This window comes from Lipotes vexillifer, unplaced genomic scaffold (assembly GCF_000442215.2).
Source record: "Lipotes vexillifer unplaced genomic scaffold, Lipotes_vexillifer_v1.1 scaffold248, whole genome shotgun sequence".
Taxonomy (NCBI): domain Eukaryota; kingdom Metazoa; phylum Chordata; class Mammalia; order Artiodactyla; family Lipotidae; genus Lipotes; species Lipotes vexillifer.
In genome coordinates, this window is record NW_006777568.1 from 2,342,925 (window position 1) to 2,366,723 (window position 23,799).

The 23,799-nt window shown below is 43.6% G+C and overlaps 1 protein-coding gene across 1 annotated transcript in view; it reads right to left on the reverse strand.

Annotated features, from left to right (window-relative positions):
• The window catches only part of DOCK1 (dedicator of cytokinesis 1), a 475,984-nt gene that overhangs the window by 78,089 nt on the left and 374,096 nt on the right, over positions 1-23,799 (reverse strand). The window contains exons 32-33 of the mRNA XM_007451187.1: positions 18,885-18,943; positions 7,623-7,771 (exon numbers count right to left, since the gene is read on the reverse strand). Of these exons, the coding sequence (XP_007451249.1) occupies positions 7,623-7,771; positions 18,885-18,943 (208 nt within the window). The remainder of the gene's footprint in view (positions 1-7,622; positions 7,772-18,884; positions 18,944-23,799) is intronic.

Here is a 23,799-nt window from a genome sequence, read left to right on the forward strand (position 1 = left end):
AGCATAGTTCTATTGAAGAAGAAAGCATGAGTTGCTTTCTTTTTGTTCACCTGAGGTCTCATGATAAGGACTTTTACTATATAATAACAACCTTTGGATACTAACCCGCTATTACTCTGTTCCTTTCGGAAAAAAATTCTGCAAAAGGCGGTTCTTCTTGGAAACTAGCACAAGAGAGATGGCTTGCCACTAGACCGAACGTTGGCAGCCCCATCTTCCATTAATCAGCATGATTCTTCAGAAGAAATAATCGAGAGACAAAGTAAGACTAAATTTAATTAAAACGCATGATTCCATTCCACACACGTTTAAGGAGCATACAACAAAGAAGGCTTAGAGAATGAAGAAAAACATACCTTATCCTAACACTGGCAAGCACACACTGGCGTTTCAAATTGCTCATCTCTAGTTAATCAGACGGTATTTGCATTTGGAGGCTCTACTTTCTGGAAATGGCATGTTTTCTCTGCTTCCACACAAACCTCACTGTCACAAACAAGGGCAATAAAGGAAGCTCCAGCTCCTTAAAGTATATGCTGCTTATCAAATTTTGACCGATGAATTTAACGTTTTCTAAAAAGAGTGGATGAATGATAAGTAAATCAGAAGAACACAGCTGATTCTAATTTTACTAACCTCTAGTCTAAACTCTGTAATTTGCACAAACACCTGGCAACTCTACTCCGTTTATCAGCGAGGATTCAATTCCACAGATCTGCAGCCAGCCTCGAATTCTAGGGCCTTGCGTTAATTTTTACAGAATGTACTAGAATCAGTTTGCTCCTGTGCTGTGAACTGTTATCATAATCAGGATTAAATGATCCTGTCCAAATAAACTGGAGAAAGTAACTGCTGAGAGGAGAGCTGGTTTTATCAAAATTATGCTTATTATCTTACTTGTAAATGCATGCCGTCTGGTAATTTGCAAAAGGATTCTCTATGGTTAGGATAAAATTAGCAAGGATTTACTGTGTTGCTCAAAAGGCAGCAGAGGCTCACTCATGTGATAAGCAAAATCATTATCTTTTTCTCTCTTTTCTGAAACACCAATATTGCTTCGAAAAGATCCACAGGGTGTCCAACTTAAAATATTGAGCAGAGCGTCTCTAAGCATCTGATACCAGCAGCCCTCTGAGAATATGAAACACAGAGGCCACGTAGATAGGGCTTTTCAGAAGGTTGCTGTTAAGTTGAACACAGTGGAGGGTGTCTGGGTCGGGGGTGGGGGGAGCCATGCTCTCAGGGGTAATGTATTCACATCATCGTTAATTCAATTAACTTAGAAAGAACCATTGCTTTCACCACTCAGTGCCACTGTGAACCATGGGTTATTGGCTCCAATTTAGGAGATCATGGGGTGAAGGGTCTCAGCAGTGGATAATCCAAAAGCCAGTTCTCCTTGGTTTGGAATGCATCATTTCTGTTGGGGCTTAGATTTACCATTCTTGCTATAATGCATTTGTAAGTGTATAAAAACCAGGCTTGCACTCTCCAGGCATCCAGGGACACATTTACAGAAGAGATCTGGGGTTACGTCAGAGCAAGGGACGCCCAGGATGGAAAGGTCTGCACAAATAACTCACCACACGGGTAAAGCGCTTAGAGGTTACCAAGAGCTGGGAGAAAGCTGAGCTCTAGGACCGCGGTCAGCTTAGTGCATTAGCGATAGGGTTTCTTTCGAAACCCTTTATTAATAACCCTAGATAATAACCTAAATAACCCTAAATCATTCACAAATAATCCTGGGTGCAGGCATGCTTCTTTTTATTGTGCTTTGCATTACTGCGTCTTTTAGAAATTGAAGGTTTGTGCATTGAACAAGTCTACTGGTGCCCTTTTTCAAACAGCATTTGCTCACTTTGTCAAACAGCATTTGCTCACTTTGTGTCTCTATGTCATATTTTGGTAATTCTTGCAATATTTCAAACCTCCAGCAGCCTTCACAGCTCGCTGAAGGCTTAGATGATGGTTAGCATTTTTCAGCAACAAAGTATTTTTTTACTTTTTAGCAATTAAGTATTTTTAATTAAGGCATTGCTTTTTTAGACATAATTACTATTGCACACTTAAGAGACGACAGTATAGCATCAACAACTTTTATATGCACTGGGAAATCAAAAACTTCATGTGATTTGCTTTATTGAGATTTCCCTTTATCGCGGTGGTCTGGAACCAAACCTACAATATCTCCTGGGTCTGCCTGTATGGGTGCACTTTGCCCTACTCTCTGTTTTTTAAGAAAAGCTTCTCACAAGGTTCTGGAGGTAGGACCATGGTTTTAGACCACCCCGTAGTATTAGGGAGCTCGGGAAATTAGATTCTCTTTGGTTCTGCACCCCCCATTGGAATTGTCCAATCCAAGAGCACTACAGAACCATGCCCTTCTCTTGAGCATCACTGGAGGGGCTGCGGGGGAGAAAGTCAATGAACTGTGTCTGTGTGGATCACATGGCCAAGAAGAGGGCACCGGCCTGGCAGAGAGCAGCCTGGTTCTCTGACACCTGTGGGGCTCCGGGCTCACACGCAATGACACCCGAAATGTAACTGATCCCCCCAAATCTATCACTCAGCCTTTAATCCTTGTGCTCAGATACACTAATATTTTGATGTATATTGCATTCCTCTTGCTTAACCACTCTGTAAACTTAATTGCACAATTAATCTCTGGCACTCCATATCCCACGTTCTAAAATCCCCACATCCTTCTACGTCTAACAAGCGGGCGGCTCAGAGACCTTGAAGCTTTTGTGAAATGCTCATGAGCCTAGAGGTCCCAAGCCCCAGACCTGCAGCAGCCTGGCGGGGGAACTGGCTGCTACAGCCAGCAACACCTCGGACAGGTGTAGCTGTGCCCCACTGCTATACAACCCAGACCGAGGATTGATTTTAGGGCTGTATTCACTGACAGTGGACTCCAGGAACAAGTCTGCACAGTAAGTCCTGTTGGTTAAAGGAGATTATGGGAGTCCAGGCGTCTCTTTGCTGGAGAGCTTTTCTAACAGGATTCAATGTCATCAGAGCTCTGAGTCCAAGGTATTATTTTCCATGATCTCTTGGACCACTTTTGGGTCTGGGGTTCAGTGAAATAAAAGCCTAATTCTTGGGCCATATTTCCCCTCTAATCATCCAAAACGACAGAATCAAGTATTATTTTTTAAATGAAAGCAAAAACAAACCAATCAACGAAATCCTAATGAACTGAAGAATAAACGAGATAAGATATGGGGATGTATGTATTATGTACAGCTGATTCACTCTGTTATAAAGCAGAAACTAACACACCATTGTAAAGCAATTATACTCCAATAAAGTTGTTAAAAAAAAGAATAAACAAGATAAAATCACCACCAAACTTATTCACATTCATATTACCGTTCAAAATATATTGGCTTTGCCACCAAGTGGCAGAAGCTGCCAGCATCCACTTGGGTTATTCAATTATTTGCTTAAGGTTACCAGCCTCGGTGGTAGGAAGAGATTATTCAAACAGGAACTCGGGAACATTGCAGACACAAAGATTACTCACATTCTAATATTTTTAAAACTAAATAGGAATTTCTGGAAGTTGTGGAGCATTTTGCTGACCCTCACGAAGATGACAGAAAATAGCTCCATGACTGAAAATATTACTTTGCTGTGGAGCCTTTTCCATCTCATTTTCATGAATGGTCTAAGAGCCCAAATAGTCATTTGCTGCAATTCTCAGCTGTTAGTTCTGTATTTTCCAAAGACATAACAAATGCATTTCTTTAAAAAGGTGCTAGGAGAGAATTTAAAGGTACGCTTTTCCTCTGAAGCAAACCCCAGAGAGGCTAAGACTCAGAATGGTACTCATTTGGGGGCAGGGATCTCAGCGAGATGGGGGAAGCATTAGTTAAGGCTCATCTTGTGGTTCCATGGCTCAGCCGGTCCACTGGATGATGTAAGAGGCCCTAAGACAAGGATGACCCCAAACCTCTCCATGCTAGCTGGGCAGATCCTGAAATCTTCACACATAAGGTCTCTCCTTTGGAAAAAAACAAAACAAAACAAAACAAAACAAAACAAAACAAACCCCCCCTCCCAAGATTTCCCAAGGTCCTCAGTTTCAGGCTAATCACGCTACTCTGGGATCTCTGGGATTGGGGTAGGGTAGGGTGGGGACGGGGGACAGTGGTTGACAGTGAACACACCTGCAGGGATGACTTGAAGATCGGACGCATGCCAAGGAAAGTGAGAAGAGAATGTATCCACTGGGACTAATGTACTGGAGGGAAGCAGTGGGAGAAGCATCTGAACAGCCCCACTCAGAGAGACACAGCAAGCTCTGAAAAAGCAAGGCTACGCCGCATGTTCAAAACACGAAAGTTCTGTAAAAATGAAAAACCTTAATCTTCCCCTAACTGCATTAGATTTGCACATCTGCTATGAAGGTAGAGCCAATTTAAGCCTTGTTCACGTGACTAATAAGGTTAGATAATTGAACTGGTGGCGGATTAAACAGCAGCCAGTCAGCTCCATCCTAGGAGCTCCCTGGATGGAGGCGGGGAAGGCTGTGCCCTCCTGTTCTGTGCACGTGCAGCTACACATATTCACCAACATCACCGACAAGGAATAGAGGGCGTGCCTTGCGCTTAAGGAGAGCAGCCGCTGGAGGATGAGAGTTGAACCGAGAACAGAAAGGAGTCAGAAAAGATACAGCAAGTCGAGAGACAAATGCTGTGGTCCAGGAGAGCCCTGGGACAGGGGGCGAGGGAAGCAGATGGACACTGGGGATGAGACAGAGGAAGAACCCACAAGTCATTGCAACCCACCATGGAGGCCAAGAGAGCAAGCCAAGGCCAGGCCAGTGGGACTGGACCCGTGAACCAAATGACAAGGAGCCAGGCAGAAATGGGGATGATGGGGAAGAAGCAGAGGTGGGAAGGATCCACGTGGCCTCCCGCGGGAGGCTGAGATAGGTCAATAGAAAAATTGAGATGTCCCAACGAAAAGGAAAGTGATCATTTTGCAATTCACCGGAACACATTAATATGGCAGAGAGATTTCTTCACAAGTTTTCGTCTTTCTGCCTTGCTTTGTACCTTCGAGGTGTCCTACCACCTGTCTGTGAGGGTACAAGCAGATGACAACACAATGAACAAACGGCCAAGGATTCTTCACCAAAAAACTCGAGCAGCTGTTTACACTTAGCCCGAATGTGTTTTCTTTTTTTGTGGACCTTTGGCCTTCACGTTTGTGTTTTTATTTACACGTGTCCAAGTGAGGCATGTTTTAGGCTAAGGAAGTTGTGGTGGTGGAATTAAATGGGTGTAATTACTTCATGGTAGGACTTAAACAATTTGGTTTTCTGGAAAGATGTCTCACGATGTTGGGACAGATTCGGAAGCCACTACTGGGCACAGAGTGTTGAGAATGGAGGCAAAAATGCTGTGACTCTCGTCAACTCTGGGCCATTTACTGACAAACCTGAGAACTCTGTGAACTGGAGAAAATAAAGCATATGCGCATAAGGCGGTTATAAGACATTTTAAAACTATGGTGAAACAGGAGTGAGACAGTGAATGGGAGGATGAGAACAATTCAGAAACCAAACTCTCAATTCCAACGGCCCTTATTTTGACCCAAAGACTCCTTGAAAGAATGACAAATGACATAATGTTTTAAAGGTTTTTGATCTTATATTCCCGGGCTAGTAACATTTATCTATATAAATACATTTTTCTCCTTTACCTGATTCTTTAATTTAATAGCATCTTTCCATAAGGTCCTCCTTTGAGGCTTGATTCATACAAAATTCAAAACATCTGATGCATCTGCAGCCTAGGGAAGAGCATTTTAAATTACAGTTCCTAGTTCTGGTGAGTTGGCAGTGAGACGGGGCCATGATTTCGCGCCGGTGGCAGTAGGGATGGGTCACATCTTATGGCAATAACATCAATTGGCAGCAATGTCAAAAGTCACACAAAATATTTTGAATCAGCAATTGTATTTTTGAGACCGTACAACAGGAAAACTTTCAAAAGAAATTCAAGCTACGTGCATGATTATGTTCACCGCATGTTTATTCATAGTAGTGAATACAACCTAAATGCCCCACTAAAGGGGATGGATCAGAAAGGATGAGGTCACTCATTCTATGAAATGTTACACCATCCTCGAAATCATGGTAAGTACGCTGCAGTCGAGGAAAATGTCCTTGATATATTGACAAACAAGAAGAACAATGTTAACAAAGAGGGGACAGTGTTTACGATGTGACACCTCACGTGCACAAAGGCTGACGGTGAACCAGACAGACCAAACCAAGCCAGCTGCTCTTTCAAAATAGTCTAATTTTACAAATAAATAAATGTAAGGAAGTCTTCCTCACCCAAAAGGAAGAAAGAAAAGAAGGAAGGAAGGAAGGGTGGGCTTTATGGGTTTGATTCTATATCTTAAAACAGCTCTTTCGAATAGATTCTATTTCATACCAATTTTACAGCTCTGAGCTGGAGACATACAGATGGTCAGTGATTTACGCAAGACCCAGGTGGCTCCTGACTGAGCAGGGCTTTAGGATCTACCCAGACTTCAGTGTCTGAATGTCATGCTTACTCACAGACGGGGCTTCTTTGGGCTTTGTATCTGTCTCTTGTTCTGGGAAATAGTAAAATTGCTCTTCGTGGCTACTAGCTTCATGCAATAATGACAAAGAATGACCAATTAAAGCCTATAACCTATTCAAAGTTTCTGAAACTGGAAAGTACAAAAGTGAGGAAGGAAAACCTACTCTTTAAATATTAGATCTCGCTAAGATCATGTTACCTTGATTGACACAGTTTTGATTTCCATTCACTATAGGAATTTCTCTCTAAATTCCTTAAAAATTTGTGTAAAATGCTTAGTACATTAACTCCCCTGAATCACTATAATTTTTTAACAGAGGTAGTTTTCAGTTTAGAGGACCCCCTATCTCTGGCTTTTTCTCTTGCCTCCTGCAAAGCATCAAAACCAAACCATTAGTACACAAAGGAGAAATCCATTGTATGTGCATGTGTGGGGGCTTGTGCGTACCCACCCGGGAATCCATAAACACCATACTTATCCAGGGAAGGAGATTTTGTTCCTTTTCACATATCAGTTATTCAGATTTTGTCCTTCATGTTGATACAGGATGTTTCTAGCACTTTACATACACTTTCTTTATGGAATTTTCATCAGTTCCATCGCACAGGTAAAAAGACCAAGGCACACACTTAAAATAAAGGCAAAGACTTTACACTTAAAAATAAGTAACTCAGTAAGAAGCAGCCAGTCTGACAGAATACAGTAACATCTGATCAAAAGCTCCCTCTTTTGGCCCTACAAAGGAGGGCCAAAGAGAGAGTTTTACCCAGGTTTAATGTGTCAGTAAATCCACTTAAAAGTAAGTAAAAGCTAAAAATGGAGAACAACGTTCTCTAAAGATGAGAGTGAGATCCTCCCTAAGAATGACAGGCTTCTTGCACAAGGAAAGTCTAGGACTTTTCTCTCTTAAGCTGTAGGGAATTATGTTTTCCATATTCAGCATGTGTAACTGGAGAATCATCTATAAGTCTCAAGGTACTCAGGCTTGTCCCCCTTTTCTCTCCAAGCCACTTACTGCACACCCACGTCCTTACCATCTGGAAGCTTCGGGTAGAATGGAATTCACACTGCATCATGTCAAAGAAGATGGGAATGGTGGCTTTGCGAAGCTCTGTCTCAGGAATCAGTGTCATTTCTAATATTGGGCCGACCATTTCTGGAATGAACTTTATCTTGTGTTGACCTTGAATAAAGAAGTGCATTATTCAGAAATGTTTTAAATAAAGGATTCTGAAATGAGCTTCAATGGACAGAAACAAAACTACACAGATCATTGTGATTTTGAATGCTAGGATCTTGGGAACATGTATCCATTTCTCACCTACAGGCAGCAATTCTGAGTGTGTCCAGCCTTTAGTATAAGACGTGAACTGTATTCCAAATAGTGTAAGTGAAGCTGTTAAAAAAAAAAATCTACCCAATATAAGGCTTGCAGTCATGATTTGTCTGTTACCGACGACAAATGCCATTTCACAAACAGACAATGACATCACACACATTGGGGCGTGAGAAGCTAACGGGTACCCAATTTTGGAAAGAGCAGGGCTGGGAGACGGGACCCTCGGCATCTCATTTTATCAACAATGAACAAGAGTTGAACAAAAGTGAAGAGGTTAGGGCAGGTGGTCTCTTGGGCCCTTTCTGTCTGCAACATCATATGAAAAGGAGTTTACTATTTGGAACCTCTGTAAATAATGTCGACGGATCTCTATAACGTTCCGAGTGACTGATCAGAGAAATCAAAACCAGACCTCAGAATGTGAAGCTGTGAAAATAGAAAGGATTCTGCCTTTTTTGACTTACTATTTGATTGGATAATGCTTATTAAAATAGCTACTTTATTAATCTTATATACCACTTATCTTGTCCAGATATGATTTTTAAAGCATAAGATAATATTCATTATGATTCACAAGGACAATAGTATATGCTTAAAAACAGCTTTTGAGAAAACTTTTCAAAAGCTGTTTTTAAGCACATACTTCTGCCCCTATGATTAATAATGAATATTATAAAATTAGCTAACACTTACTAAGTACGACTACATGACAAGCCTCACAGAAAGAGTCTCACTGAATTCTCAACATAATTTTGTGAGACGGCTACCATCCCTCTCCTCTTTCTAAAAAACAGACCGTACTTTATTTCTTAATAGACTTTATTTTTTAGAGCAAAAGTGACCAGAAGGTACAGAGATTTATACCCCTGCCCCCAATTATAACATCCTCCCCCAGAGCGGGTGCCATTCTGAACTCTGTTTTACAGATGAGGAAACTGAATTTCCCCAAACCAGCGTGCTGTTCAGTGGAAATGGTAGAGCAGGACTGGAACCCGGGTCTGTGATTCTGAAGCATCAGGTGTGTCCCCCGTGCCCGGCCTGCCGGTCACGAGATCTTTCCAGGATACTAGGCCTCTCCATCTCGTGGTAATAGAAACGATGCTGGCTGTCCACACCACTCCCTTCTCTGTGTGCTGTCGTAATAACCCAGATGCAGAGGATAGTGACCTGTCATTTTATCTAGCATTACTGGGGTATCACACTTCTAAACTGGGTGCCCCAGAAAGTAGAGACAGGATTCTTATAGGCTCCAAACATTTTTATTTGTTTTTTTCTTTTCTATTTCAATCATTTTGTTGGAAATCTTGGTATCACACCTTTTGAGGCCTCTGCCTTCGACTCAAGACACTGCTAACTCAAAACCTCCATTTTTTCGTTTTTTGCTGCCATTTTGCCTCACCCCAGCAGTGGCCTCCGCACCCTGCTACGTCTAAATTCCTGATGGTTGGGAGTGGTGTGGGTGAACTTCCAGAGAACTTGAAGGGATAAAAGGCCTCCAGAGGGAAGGAGCTGCTGGAAAACTCATTTCTGAAAAAAGGGGGTGTTGACCTTATGTAAGGTGATAGGATTAAACTTAGAGGCAGGTCCCATCACGGAAGTGGGTCTTTTATAATTCCTGCCTTCTTATCTTTAATTTCAGAAATCCTGATTTATTTTCATTTCACCCCATTACAATTTATATCTTTTTGTTTCCAACATATAATAGAAGAATGCGCAAGAATTAAATGCTTGAATGAGTTATTCGTGACATTTTGTTATTAGCACTCGTAATTTATCCAGAGTTAATCAATGTTACTAACATTTTTACACAATCTGGAAATACAATGGATACACTAAATAATTTCATTTTCTTTATAACTCAGCTAATGCAGATTTCTGTAAAGAGAACCATTAAACAAATTTGGCTATTATAAATAAAGACCCTTAACAACATACATAATCCTCATAAGTGGTCTAAATTAAAGTATTCAGAAATTTGTACTGGGTGGACATGTACATAAAATGCAACCTTCAACAAGGAATCTGAATATAATTAAAATCTTATTAACCTTTACTAAATAATACTTTGACTAAGGCCCTAATATAACACGATTCTCATCGCTTCCCCAAATGCTTAATGTTTCTGAAAAGCATGTAAGTGACGCAAAGCATTCTCTTAAAAATGCTATTATATCCAGTCTCTCGGGTGACACTTTTCTTGTATTACGCCTAAAAAATGTCAAAGCCAATGTTTCAGAAAAGAGATGCTGGTGACAAAGAGTTCTTCATCAACCACAACTGCGGCGTCACGGAGGGCTCTGTCTCTCACTGACAGCCTTTATTGCTCCAGGCTGGGAGGACTGCATAAGGGAGAAACAAGTGGTTGCGAATGCAGGGATTGGAAAAATATGTTCCAAAAACGAAGGTGTCCTCAGCTTTGATTATTACCCCTCCCGTTAACACAGGACACGTTGGCTGGGGGCCAGCACTGAGCTTCAGCCACAGTGATATCCCCAGGGTTTAACCTCGGAGAACCAATGGTCCTCAAGGTGAGTAAGCGTTGGATACAATTCTCCAGTATTCATCTTTTTTCTTTCTTTCTTTCTTTTTTTTTTTGGCATTTGCATTATGGATTTCCCCTGGAGCATCTGTTGTTCAAATTTACTGATGAACTCAGGTTTGGAATCAATGGGAATCAAGGTGACTCCTGAAATGCAGGCTTCAAGAAAAAGAGGATTTACTTTCTTTTTTCCTTTTGAGACAAAGGAAGAACAAACTAATCATCGGATCACAGTGGGAATCGACGGATCACTCTGGTCACCTTGGCCAAACTCCTGGTTACCCCTCCTCAATCCTTAAAAACCCACCGATAGACTTTCTTCTAGTGACAAAACACGGAGCCTCTTCCCTGGGAACCAGACCGCGCTGTCTCAGGGAAGCCGGCTTCTCCCCCATCAACAGCCTCCCCCTGGGCGCCTGGATGATCTCTTGACAATCATGAGTGTTCAGAAATCCGGGACCTTAAACATCGTCTAATCCCAGGAAAATCTCCATATACACAAGAGGAGACAGAGCAAAAATTTCCATCACCCAGTCAAACGGATTAGGCCCCATTGTATGTGGGTTTTAATGAAAAGCACACAATTTTTTCCAAGTCTCCAAAAATACCCATGAAGGGAATCCCTGCATGACAAATGTCCCAGACCGAACCTGGAAGATAAAGATATTCCTGCGAGCACATTTGTTCTGGACAGACTGGAGAGACTGCAGGCTCTGGGGTGCTGCATGTAACAAACAAAATGTAAATCGAGGTGTGGAAGGCAAAAGAGAGATCAGGTGCTCTGCAGGCTGCCGCACAGAGTGCTCTTTGATAAATAACTGAAGAGCTGAGTAAATAAGCGCATCCGCTCCCCCCGCCCTCCTCACCTCACTCACCTCAGCTCACTTCCCTCACCTCACCTCCCTCACCTCCCTCACCTCACCCCGCTCTCCTCACCTCACTCACCACACCCCGCCTTTTTTGGGAGAGAGTCTGCCTTTGATTTCTCCTTTCACACTCAAAATATGATGGGTTTGGGAGGAAAACAAAAACCCCATGCTGCTCTGTCCCATGGGGCAGCACTGTGTCTGCACTTGCATTAAACTGAGCAACACAGACCCCGGATCCTTGTTCCAGTGCTGTGCAAGCAGGTGGGTTCTGGGCCGCTCACACCACACGTATGACTGCAAAGACTCAAGAAGGAGACGGTCTCACGGCACATTCGGCTCAGGGCCTGATCCAGTGACGAGTGACTAATTGTAAGAGGATAAATGTATCTGACGTCTACTTTTATTTTCTTGGTGGAGACTGCCAATATGATCTCAAACCTGAGCCCATTTGAAAAAAAATTTTTTTGTTGTTTTGTTTAAAAGCTGTGTAGAAAATAGGTTGTATACATCTTAGGAAACTGAGATGTGCTCTCGTTAATTTCTAGAGTGGCATCCTCAGCGATGACACTGGAGGGCAGGATCCAACACCTGAGATTCAGAGCAGCAAAGAAAGGGCCAGGTGGCCGGAGGTGACCCCACGGAGCTAGCCTTAGCCATTCTGAGGGGAAGCTGGGCCAGATCTTGGGAGCAGCCGACATGTTTATTACTTTTTTTTAACTTTCAAACATAATTTAATTATTTTGTAAGCAAGGAACCCAATCACGTGAGTTAATGATTATTTCTTGCTGTTACCAAATCCCTGCCCTTCACTGACCACAGTCACAGTTTACATTTGACCTCCTGGCCGCTTCTCATGCCAGAGTCAAAGGTCCTGGTAGAAAGCTGCCAAACACAGACCTGATGCATTCATCCCTGTATTCCAATCAGCAATGGACAGGGATGAGGCGGGACATTTGCTCTCTTAACTGTATCCTTTATGTTGCAAAGCAAAAGTCTGTGTCACTTGACTCAGACTATTTAGACCGTAAAGACATAATGTCGAGAGAACCAACCATTCGGACCACCGGAGGCTTCACGAGGGCCCAGAGGTGGCTTCACAGAGAAGCTCATGCTTCCCTGGGCCCATCCCACTGTCTTCCACTGAAATTGTAGACACGGAGCAAATGAGGAGGGATCAGTTTCAAACTATGCTCGACCTCAGGGATTCCAGAGATGACCTTGAAAACACTTTGAAGAAAAGAAAGAAAAGAAAACCCGAGTGCCTGGAGCGCCCATGTGTCAGGCCAGCCTGGGCTTGCGCTGGCTTTTGGAGGCTCCCTCTGAGCCAGGAAGTGGCCCTTCAGCTGAAGGTCAGAGAGGAGGGGAGGGTCCCGGGTGAGCTGAGCTGAGACAGCAGCTACTAATCAAACAAGAAGGACGCCTTTTAGTGTGTTAAAAACCAGTGTGAATATCTGCCAGGGTGGCTGTCTCTACTTATCCTAAAGGATGAGAAAAATATTACCAAGGTGTTTCGGAATGAAGCATTTGAAAACACACCTAAAACGGTCCTTTTAGGGGAAACAGACTAGCTCACAGTTTGTACTTTAGAGGTGACACTGAACAATTCAGAAGGTGTTGTCACTCTCTCTGGAAGGGCCGGGGTGAAAGATGACCTCAGAGGGCCCTCATGCAGAGGTACATCAGGTCCCCGCTGAAAAGCCTAGCCACAGTGGGTGCAGCCCATCACTCACTGGACTCTGGCACCTAGAAGAGCCCTGGGCTCCCACTTGTCCAGCCGAGAACGACTCCCTCCATGCCATCTCTCTGAATGTTCCTGCCCGCCCTCACCTGCCCCTCCCTCGGAATGGGGCTACAGACAGAACCTTCCTGGCAGGAGTCCCACAGTGTCTGACCTGCCAGGAAACATGACAGATGAACCTGTCAGGGTAGGATCAATTAAAATGAATCATGAACGGTTCCAGGAGCCTTAGCATTTCACTACTGAGATCACCATATATATATAAAAAGCATTATTGAGCACCACAGATATAAAAAGCATTATTGAGCACCATATATATAAAAAGCATTATTGAGCTTCAGAGTTAGAAGGCTCTTGAAAACTTCCGTCCAGCCTCTGCATCTTACAGCCTAGAAAGCTGAGGGAGGGAAGCCCAGACCGACTGCGTCACGCAGCCAGGCAGGGACAAGGCAGGACGGAAACTCAAGTGGAACTCATATCCAGTCTCTTCCCTCGGAGCCCAGGGTGCCTGGTCTCTCCCCAGGGACGGCAGGAAGACCAAGGACGGGACAGTGCCTGGAAGGTTCTGTGTTGGAGATGCAGCCAGGCACTCTGACACCGAGAGCCAGTACTTTGATGCTGGACGTTTAAGCTGCTGCAGCAAAGTCCCAGTCTGCTTGAGTTTCCTCAAGGGGTCCCCAGTTGACTCCAGGACTGATGCCCACACAGCAGGTGGGGAGCGGATCCTCCTCCCAGTGAGAGCACAGGCAGAGAAGTCATCCCCACCAGCTCCTTCTCTCCACCTGGGAGCTCTCGCACTGGATTTTTATCCTTGAGAACCCAGCAGGCGACTCATGTTAAACCAAGCTTCTTAATTTCCATGCTCTTAGTATTATCCACAGAGTATCGACTCCCCCCCCCCCCCAAAGAGTTGTACATTTATTTTTCTGGATGAAGACCCATTTGAAAAAGACTCCATCCTTCATATAAACGGAAAGACAAAGAATATTTGGAAATTCTCCTAATATTCCCTAGAGATGCGACAGAGCCTTCCTTCACACACTTCTGCTGACCTCCGGGCACTCAAGAAGGATTAGGAGTCAAAGGCCTCTGAGGAAACCTGGCTTCAGTTGAAAAGAAGCCGCTGTGAACGTGCTGACCGCTAAGCCAAGTAGCAGGGCTGGCCCTCAAAACCCTGGCCCTGTCTGCTCAAAGGGCCATCAGGAGGGTGGTGGAGTCCAATGCCACGGCCTTCATCGAAAACCGTGTTTAGTTTTGTCACCTCGTTTCGTTCTGCCCAAGGAATGTAGCTACATCAGGGCATCTTTCCAGCCACGAAGAAAGCTATTCCAGAAGCACGCAGGCTGGGATACAGTTAAGGCGCCCCAGCCCTGGTGGAACAAACAAAACCCTGATGCAGTGGGGTAACTAGAGAGCAAAGTGGGCAGTGGCCTGCCTCCTTCTAGAGAAGAAAAGTCACTGGGGGATGGGGAGAGTGGAAACCCTCCCCACAACAAACCAAGGTAGGATTTGTGTGCCAATCTGAGAGAAGGAAGGAGAGCCTGGGCAATTCAGAGGCAGGAGCTTGCACAGAACCAGGAATGGTGCTGAAGAAAGATGCCCGGGGCACCTCAGCACAAAACCAGCTGAGGACAGGTGCCAGGAAGAGCTTCGTCTCAACTAGGAGAGGCCAGGTTCATAGAGGACACATAAAGGTGGTGAGGACACACCAAATTATAATCAGTTGTTTACTCCTTTATAAGGAACATAACCAACAGAATGACATGTCATAGTGGCTAACATCTTAACAGAAAATTCCTTGTTATATTAATTAATTCACTTATAAATAAAACTGAACTAATTTCTTATCATTTTTACTTTTTTCTTGCTTATTTTAAGAATACACTTAAGATGAGATCTACCTTCTTACATCTTTACATGTACAATACAGGATCATTAACCTGAGGCCCCACGTGTATAGCAGATCTCTAAAATGTATGCATCTTGCAAAACGTCAACGTTTCATCCTTTGACCAACACCTCCCCACTGCTCCCTCGGCACACCCCTGCCCCTGGCAACCACCGTTCCGCTCTCTGCTCTAATGAGTTTGACTCCTTCAGAGATCTCATATATGAGGATTCATGTAGTAATTGTCCATCTGTGACTGGCTTATTTCACATCCAACAGTGGTCTTCAGGGTCTTCCATTCTTTTTTCATATGATGGGATTTCTTTTATTTTAAGGCTGAATAATATTTCATTGTACATATATATACCACATTTTCTTTACCCAGTCATCTGTCAATGGGCAATTTAGGTTGTTTCCATATCCCTGTTATTGTGAATAATGCTGCAACGAACATGGGAGTGCAGATATCCAGATTCTGATTTTAATTCGTTAGAATATATAACCTGGAGTGAGAATGCTGGACCATAGGGTAGTTCTATTTTTATTTTATTGAGGAACCTCCATACGCATCCTTTTACATTCCCACCAGCTGTGTACATGAGTTCAAATTTCTCTACATCCTTGCAAACACATGATTATCTTTTATTTATTTTCTTCATAACAGCCATCCTAACAGGTGTGAGGCAATAGCTCACTGTGGTTTTTGATCTGCATTTCTCTGATGATTAGTGATGTTAAACAGCTTTTCATGTACTTACTGGCATTTGTCTGTCTACTTTGAAGAAATGTCTATTCAAGTCCTTTGACCATTTTTTAATTGGTTTATTTGTTTTTCTGCTATAGAATTGTAGGAGTTCCTTATACACTCTGGATATTAATCCCTCATCAGACATGGGGTTTGCACATATATTCTCCCATTACTTTTCATTTTATTGTTTCCTTCCTTTGTTGTGCAAAAGCTTTTTAGTTTGATGTAGTCTACTTGTCTTTTTGGTGCCATTTCCGAGAAATCATTGCCCAGGCCAAGGTCAAAAAGCTTTTCTCCTATGGTTTCTTCTAGGAATTTTATGGTTTCAGGTCTTACGTTTAAGTCTTTAGTGTGTTATGAGTTGCTTTTTGTGTATGGCTTAAGAGTCCAATTTCATTCTTCTGCAGGTGGATATCCAGTATTAACAACACTATCTGTTGTTCACAAACCACTTGTTAAAGTCACTTTCCTTTCTTCATTGTGTATTCTTGGTTTCCTGTCGAAGATCAGTTGACTGCAAATGTGTGGGCTTATTTCTGAGCTCTCTCTTCTGTTTCATTGGTCTATATGTCTATCTTTATGCCAGTACCACACTCTTTGGATATCTATAGCTTTGTAATTTATTTTGAAACCAGGAGGTATGATGCCTCCATCTTTGTTCTTTCTCAGGATTGCTTTGGATATTCAGGGTCTTCTGTGGTTCCACATGAGTTTTAGAATTGATTTTTCAATGTCTGTAAAACATTCCACTGGAATTTTGATAGCGATAACAATATCAAGTCTTCCAATCCATGAACATGAGATGTCTTTACATTTATTTGTGTCTCTTTAAATTTCTGTCATCAATGTTTTGTAATTTTCAGTGTATCAGTCTTTCACCTCCTTGGTTAAGTTTATTCCTAAATATTTTATTCCTTTTTATGCTACTGAAAATGGGATTGTTTTCTTCATTTCTTTTACAGGTAGTGTGTACAGAAATGCAACTTTTTTTTTCTATGTTGATTTTGTATCCTGCAACTTTTCTGAATTTGTTTGTTAGTTCTAACACTTTTTTGGAGGAGTCTTTAGGGTTCCCTACATATAAGATCATGTCATCTGCAAAGAGAGGTAATTTTACTTCTTCCTTTCTGATCTATATGCCTTTTATTGCTTTCTCTTACTTAATTGGTCTGTCCAGACTTCCAGTACTATGTTGAATAGGAGGGGTGAGAGTGAGCATCCTGTCTTGTTTCCAATCTTAGAGAAAAACTATCAGTTTTTTACCACTGAGTATGGTATTAGTTGACAATATATGCCCTTAACTATATTAAGTTACATCCCTTCTATACCTAGTTTGTTGAGTTTTTATCATGAAAGGGTTTTGAATTTTGTCCAATGATTTTTCTGTATCTATTGAGATAATCTTATTATCCTTCATTCAATTAATGTAGTCTATCACTTTTATTAATTTGCATATGTTGAATCATCTTTGCATCCCAGACATAAATCCCACTTGTTCCTGGCGTATGACCCTTTTAATGTGCTGTTGAATTCAGTTTGCTAGTATTTGGTTGAGGATTTTTGCATCTGTGTTCATCAGAGATGGTGGCCTATAGATTTCTTTTCTTTTTTTTTTTTTTTTTTGGGTAGTGTGTTTGACTTTGGCATCATGGTAATGCTCATGTCATTAAATGAGTTTAGAAGTGTTGCCTGCTCTTCAGTGTTTTAGAAAAGGGTGAAAAGGATTGGCATTAATTCTTCTTTAAATGTTGGGTAGTATTCACCAGTGCAGGCATCTGGACTTTTATTTGTTGTAAGATGATTCAATCTCTTTACTCATTATTGGTCTGTTCAGACTTTCTATTTATTCATAATTCAGTCTCAGTAGGTTGTATGTTTCTAGGAATGTATCCCTTTCTTCTAGGTTGCTGGCACGTTAAGTGTTCGTAGTAGTCTCTTATGATCCTTTTTATTTCTACGGCATCAGCTGTAATGTTTCCTCTTTCATTTAGGATTTTATTTTTTTGAGTCTCCTCTCCTTTTTTCTTAGTAATTGAGCTAAAGGTTTGTCAATTTTGTTTATCTTTTCAAAAACCCAACTCTTAATTTTATTGAAGTTTTCTACCCTCTATTTTGTTTATTTCTGCTCTAATCCTTATTATTTCCTTCCTTTTGCTGACTTTAGGCTTAGGCCTAGTTTTTTTTTTTGGTTGTTGTTGTTCCTTGAGGTGTAAAGCTGGGTTGTTTATTTGAGATCTCTCTTCACCAGTAAGCCAACACTATAGATCAATGGACCTAACAGACATATACAAAACATCTCCCCTAACGGCAGCAGAATACACATTTCTCTCAAGTGCACAAGGAACATTCTCCAGGATATGTCACACATTAGGTCACAAAACAACTGTTAACAAATTTAAGAATATTGAAATCATACCAAGTATCCTTTCCTACCATGATAGAATAAAGCTAGAAATGAGTAACAGAAGGAAAATTGGAAAAGTCACAAATACTTGAAAGTTTAAAACTGCACTCCTGAACAATCAATGGGTCAAAGAGGAAATCAAGGAGGAAATCAAAAATTATCTCGAGACAAATGAAAAATGAAAAGACAACATACCAAAACTTTGCAATACAGCAAAAGCCATACTAAGAGGGAAGTTTATAGTGATAAATGCCTATGTTAATTTCTTATCTTAAACACACATATCCCTTATTGTTTTGATTGCACAAGTACTCAGCCTACCACCGCTTGGTGGCAGTATACCTAAATACAGGGTCTAGTTTTGAGTTGGAGAATTAACCCTTTGGAAGGTAGATTATGTGAAACTGAATACAATAAGTGATGGACTATATAACAGTAGGAAGTGCTACATGCTTTGATTCATGAGAAACGGAGAGAATGGTAGTTCTGCCCAGGAGCAAGAGTTCCAAGGCAGAGCTCTGCTCACCTGACACAAGAGGGCGCTCTATTGACTTTTCTGTTTTCTCCACCAATCAGATTTTCTTCCCTTTACTTTGGTCTCCCATCTCTTATTCACTGAAAGCACTTACTGCAAAGGTAGCAGTTGCTCTCGGAAGAACAGAAGCTGTTCAGATTTTTAAGATGCCCCAAAGCTGACAAACAGGACCAATGGCATCGCCCACCACCGAGTCATGATATTCACCGTGATGTCCTGAAGTCCCAGTTACTCACCAAGGTTGTACCACATGTCCCTGATTTCGAAGCCAATCTGTCTCCTCATATCTCCGTACCTGAAAACCAGGGACAGGAAAAACGCTGAGTCACTCTATGGAGCATTTGAAGATCAGATTTGGATTATTTTTAAGTGCAATGAAACTCTCCCATCCCTGAGACAAATAAAGAGAGTGTCAAAGCATCAACTTCTTTTGCAACCAAAAGGAACTGAAGGAGGAGGAATCCAGCTAGGGATCTCATTTTGCCATCCCCACAGATTACATAAGATCCTCCCCTCTGTGGAAACATGGGGGAGGTGGTGGAGAGAAATGAAAGTATTTTCCTTTCTTCAGTCTCTAATGGCAGGAGAAAGAGAACCCAGCTCCTTGGCTTGAGGGGGAGTTTGTTTTCCACGCATGTTATAAGCATCCAGGCACCAGACACCAAATGACATCCTACAGCCCGGCACACAATAAGCAGTTCTCACATGTTAAATTAAGCCCTGGAGTCTTAGACAATCAGAGCAGGGAAGGCCTCTTCCATATAGCTCCCAGCTCCTGGCTCTTTCTTTATCATTTTCAATGTAAGGAAGGGCGTAACACCAAAAGATGTCAACAAACATTCCCCTGTCTTTATGTACCAGCAAAAATAAATGCTAATTTTCTTCCCAGTGGGTCAGCAGAGGGGGTGTGTGTTTCATGAGTAAACAGAATTTGATGTTTCAGAAGATAAACCTTTATTAGTTTGTGAGCAATTTAACATTTTCCTTTATTGCCTAAGGAAAAGGCTGATTGTATTACAAATAATAATTTGCAAAATTATCCTACAGTGTTACAGTGTAGCAGCTGTGTCGTGGCGCCTGCTCTGTGCGTCCTTATGTCAGCTCATGTGGGAAGAAAAGCTCTGATTACAGATGACCGACTTGCGCCTCCACAGGTAGAGATCCGGCTGGTAAATCAACAGCCCCAGCTGGCTGCTACGCTTTATCAAAGTCTCGGGTACCCTAAGCACCCGTCTGTCACTTACAGCAGGAAAGGACAGCAGACCCTGCGAGAATCTCAACCAGGAAAGATGAACGCACCCAGCAGCTCTTCTTTGGAGAATTCAACCTTGGGAGCATCACAGCCGGACAGGTGCCAGGGCATTCACTGTACCCGTGGAGAAACTGAAGTGAGAGGTCAGTGTTGTACCCCTTCCTCCGAGGACAAGCTGGTCCTCTGAGGTGAATGTATTACCTTCCAGTCCAGCCTGACACCAGGTGAGCACTGGTGCAGGTAAATTCGGTGAGTGAGAGAGAGGGGATCTCTGCCCAGGAATGCTCCCAGCACCAAGCCACAGGGAGCAGGGACTGGGTCACCCTTCTGCGCCTAGCTGGCACCCAGAAGTGCCCCAGGGGCACAAGATCTGAGCACCAGTGAGGCGTGCACCCTTTTGAGGCTTGCAGAGCCGTTTTCCAATCCCCATTTTGCTCCTGTAGGAATGACAGAGGGGTCCCAGCACCCAGGCCTGGAGAGGATGCGGGTGGCTGCATGATGACTGGGAAGACCGTTCTCTGGGCATTTACCAAGAGAATAGGATCGGGGAGAGGAAAACCACGCTCCATCCAGTGCAGATGCTTCCTCCTCAGGCTGGAGGGGTCCGCGCTGTCCAGGGGGATGAGCTGCCTTTCAGGGGAGCAGGTGTCTGGGGAGGTGAGGAGTGTGGCATCGCAGGGAGGACCCCGAGAACGTAAACACCCCAGCCCCTGCTGCCAGGTGTTCAGACCTCAACACAGTGAGGACGCCAGAGGCCCAGAGGAGGCGAGAGCCTGTCCCGGGATGGGCCTGTCACTAACTCAAGCTTAAAGACTCTTAACTGCCAAGCAACTCCTTTTCAGCCCGGAACAGTATCTCTTGAAAAATACGAATGGTTAAAGCCAAGCTGATCTCCATCAGTGTCTGCGCCTTGCTGGCCCCTGACTCAACTTCCTCTCCCAGGTCTTATAATAATTCAAATCAAACCCCAAAGTTCAGAAGGATAAAGCGCAGGACAGCCTTGGCAGCAGCGGGCTCACGGGTTGGGTTTGGATCACCAGGAGTGACCCAATGGACACCTCAGGCCCTACAGTGACTGCTGTCTGTCCAGTGCTGGACTTGACCCGGGGACCCCAGGAGGCATGTGAGGAGAGGGAAGCTGGCCCCGTCCTGTCTCTCTGCCCAGTGCCTCTGTTCCTGGTGCCGGCGGAGCGTGAGGGGCTCAAGGATGCCTGGGTTACGTTTTTCAGTGACGCTTCACTGTCTTCTACGTGGGGAATGATGTGTCTTCACAGTATTTCAGAACGGGGGGATTAGCAAAGATCTGAGTGCACGTCGCTCAGGAGAGTAAGGCCTCTGGTAGAAAGGTGCTAAAGATGCCATTACAATAGTCAAATAAGACACAGGTGCTCGAGGCTGGTACAAGATGAGTAAAGAGCTGGAAGGTGAGGGGCAGGACCGAATCTCTCCGGCAGTAAGATTGATCTTTTCTCTCATTTTAATAAGAAGGCAGCTCTGACAAATCTATACACTTCTCAGCGTAATCCCCAAATGGAGTCACAGCTGTCACCAAAACTTAAGAGGGATTCCTGAACCATTTGCAATCCTTGCCCCAAGGAGGAGAAAAAAGCAGTAATGGAGAGTATCTGGGCTCATGCTCCTACCTGGAGAGAGAATTCCAGAGCTGGTGGCAGCCTTAGAGATTGTTACTAAGTCCATGACTAGCGATTTATAGTTGAGGGAACTGAACTAGTCCTGGGGCGGGGGGGGACGTAAAATGACTTGGCCATGGTCACAGGGCAAGGGGAGAAGAGACTGCACAAGTCTCCAGGCTCCCAAAGAATTCCGGTTCTTCACTCCCAGCATGCATCTCGAGGACCAGAGAGGGCAGACTTCCACGATGTCACAGCACAGCACTGTGTCTCACCCCTCAAAGTGCATGTGTGGCGTGTTTCATTTGATTTGATTCTCACAGTAAGACCACAAAGAAGAAGACGTTCCCGTAGCTGTCTTCCCACTGAGGAAGCAGAGATTCCTGGGGGTGAAATGACGTGCCTGTTTCTGCAAAGGCGGAGTCACCCGGTGCTTCCCCCCACCCCCAGGTCGCCTGCGCCCACCCACAAAGTGAGTGGACAACTCCAGACGGCCAGCCCGAGGGAGCCCCCAGGAGGCATCCTTTAGACAGCCCAGGTAGATCGCAGATCCCACATCCAGGCCTGTAACTCTGACCCAAAATAGCATGACTCTGGTCTCTGAGACCTTACCTTAGCACCTGCTTTCCTGAATCTCTGCCCCCAAAAGCAGAAATCCCATGTCCACCAGAGATATAGCCCAAGCCTGGGGGTAAGACCAACCTGAGAGCAAATCTGAGCACACTGGGAAAATTACCTGACCGCTCTGACCCTTGGTCTCCCCATGTGTAGTACTGGGATAATGGCGGCATGATGCTCCTCTCCCAGGCCTTTGGGAGAACGAGGACACGGTGCCCTCGTCTGTCCTAACAAGCAACGAAGCCAGGCTGGTCCTTCCTTTAAAAGCTCAGAGTGGGCCTCATCACAGCATCCCCCTCATGGTTGCAATGGTCTTTTAGATTAATTTGTTCTGTAAGCGTTATTCATTGTTTGATGAATTACTAAATGCTTACTGAAGGCCAGGCACAGAGCTAATACGGGGACACTAATATAATGTGGGAAAGAGACACAATCCACAGACCTGAGGGACTATTAGCATGCAGCAGAGATGGGCATTAAACAATCATACGAGACTCACACATATATGTATATATAGTAGTTTTTTTGGTTATTATTTATGTATTTTTGGAGGCCACGGTCACAGTTCTTTAGGAAAAACTGGAGGAGTGGGTCCAGGTTGGCTGTGGGAGAAGCTCTCTTAGAGAGTAATATTTACCCAAGATTTGAAGAAGGAAAGCTGTAATCCAGACAGAGAGGGGAAGAGACCAGCAGGTGCAAAGGCCCTGTGGTGGGGTGGGGGTGGGGGTAGGTGAGTATATGGACCAAAGAAGGCAGTGAGACTGGAGGACAGGGAGCTTGCCTGACTCCCTCCCCTCAAGAGGAGGGGTGTGCTGTGAACCAAGGCTGCAGAGGCAGGTTGATAAGTATTTTTTTTAAGTTTCAAAAACTCTTTTGCAATAAGAAATATACTTTACTAAGCAGCATGCATAAAAATGTACGTATACAAAAGTTCTATGAAATAATACTTAACTTTACTACCTGCAGTCAACTCTGATGCTTTCTTATATTCTATTTCACCGAAAAAAAAAAAAAAAAAGGGAAAAAAATGTATGTTGGTCTTGGGTCGTGTGGGTTGACTTGTGTCCTCCATAAAGATCTGTTAAAACCCTAACCCCTACTACCTGTGAATGTGACCCCCTAAAGAGGGTCTTTACAAGATGTAATCCTGTTAAGATGAGGTCATGCTGGACGGGGCGGGCCTTAAATCCAAGAACTGGCATCATTATAAGGAGAGGGATACATTTAGAGACACAGACAAACAAGGCTGAAGGCCACGTGAAGAGGGAGGCAGAGACGAGAGTTATACAGCCACGGCCACGGAGCACCAGGGATGGGGGCCACGGCCACGGAGCACCAGGGATGGGGGCCACGGCCACGGAGCACCAAGGATGGGCGCCACCCACCCCAAGAAGATAGGAGAGAGGCACGGACAAGGTCTTCCCTCTGAGCTTCCAGAAGGAACCAACTCTGCTGATGTCTTGGCTTCAACCTCTGGCCTCTGTAACTGTGAGGCAATAAATTTCTGCTGTTTCACTTAGTTTGTGTTGTTACATTATGGCAGATGACTCTAAGAAATTAATACAATGGCCCATTAAGTTGCTATCCCAGCCCGGTGAAGCGCTGAGATGCACAATTTAAAAACTGCTATCTTAAGGAAAGAGAACAGAA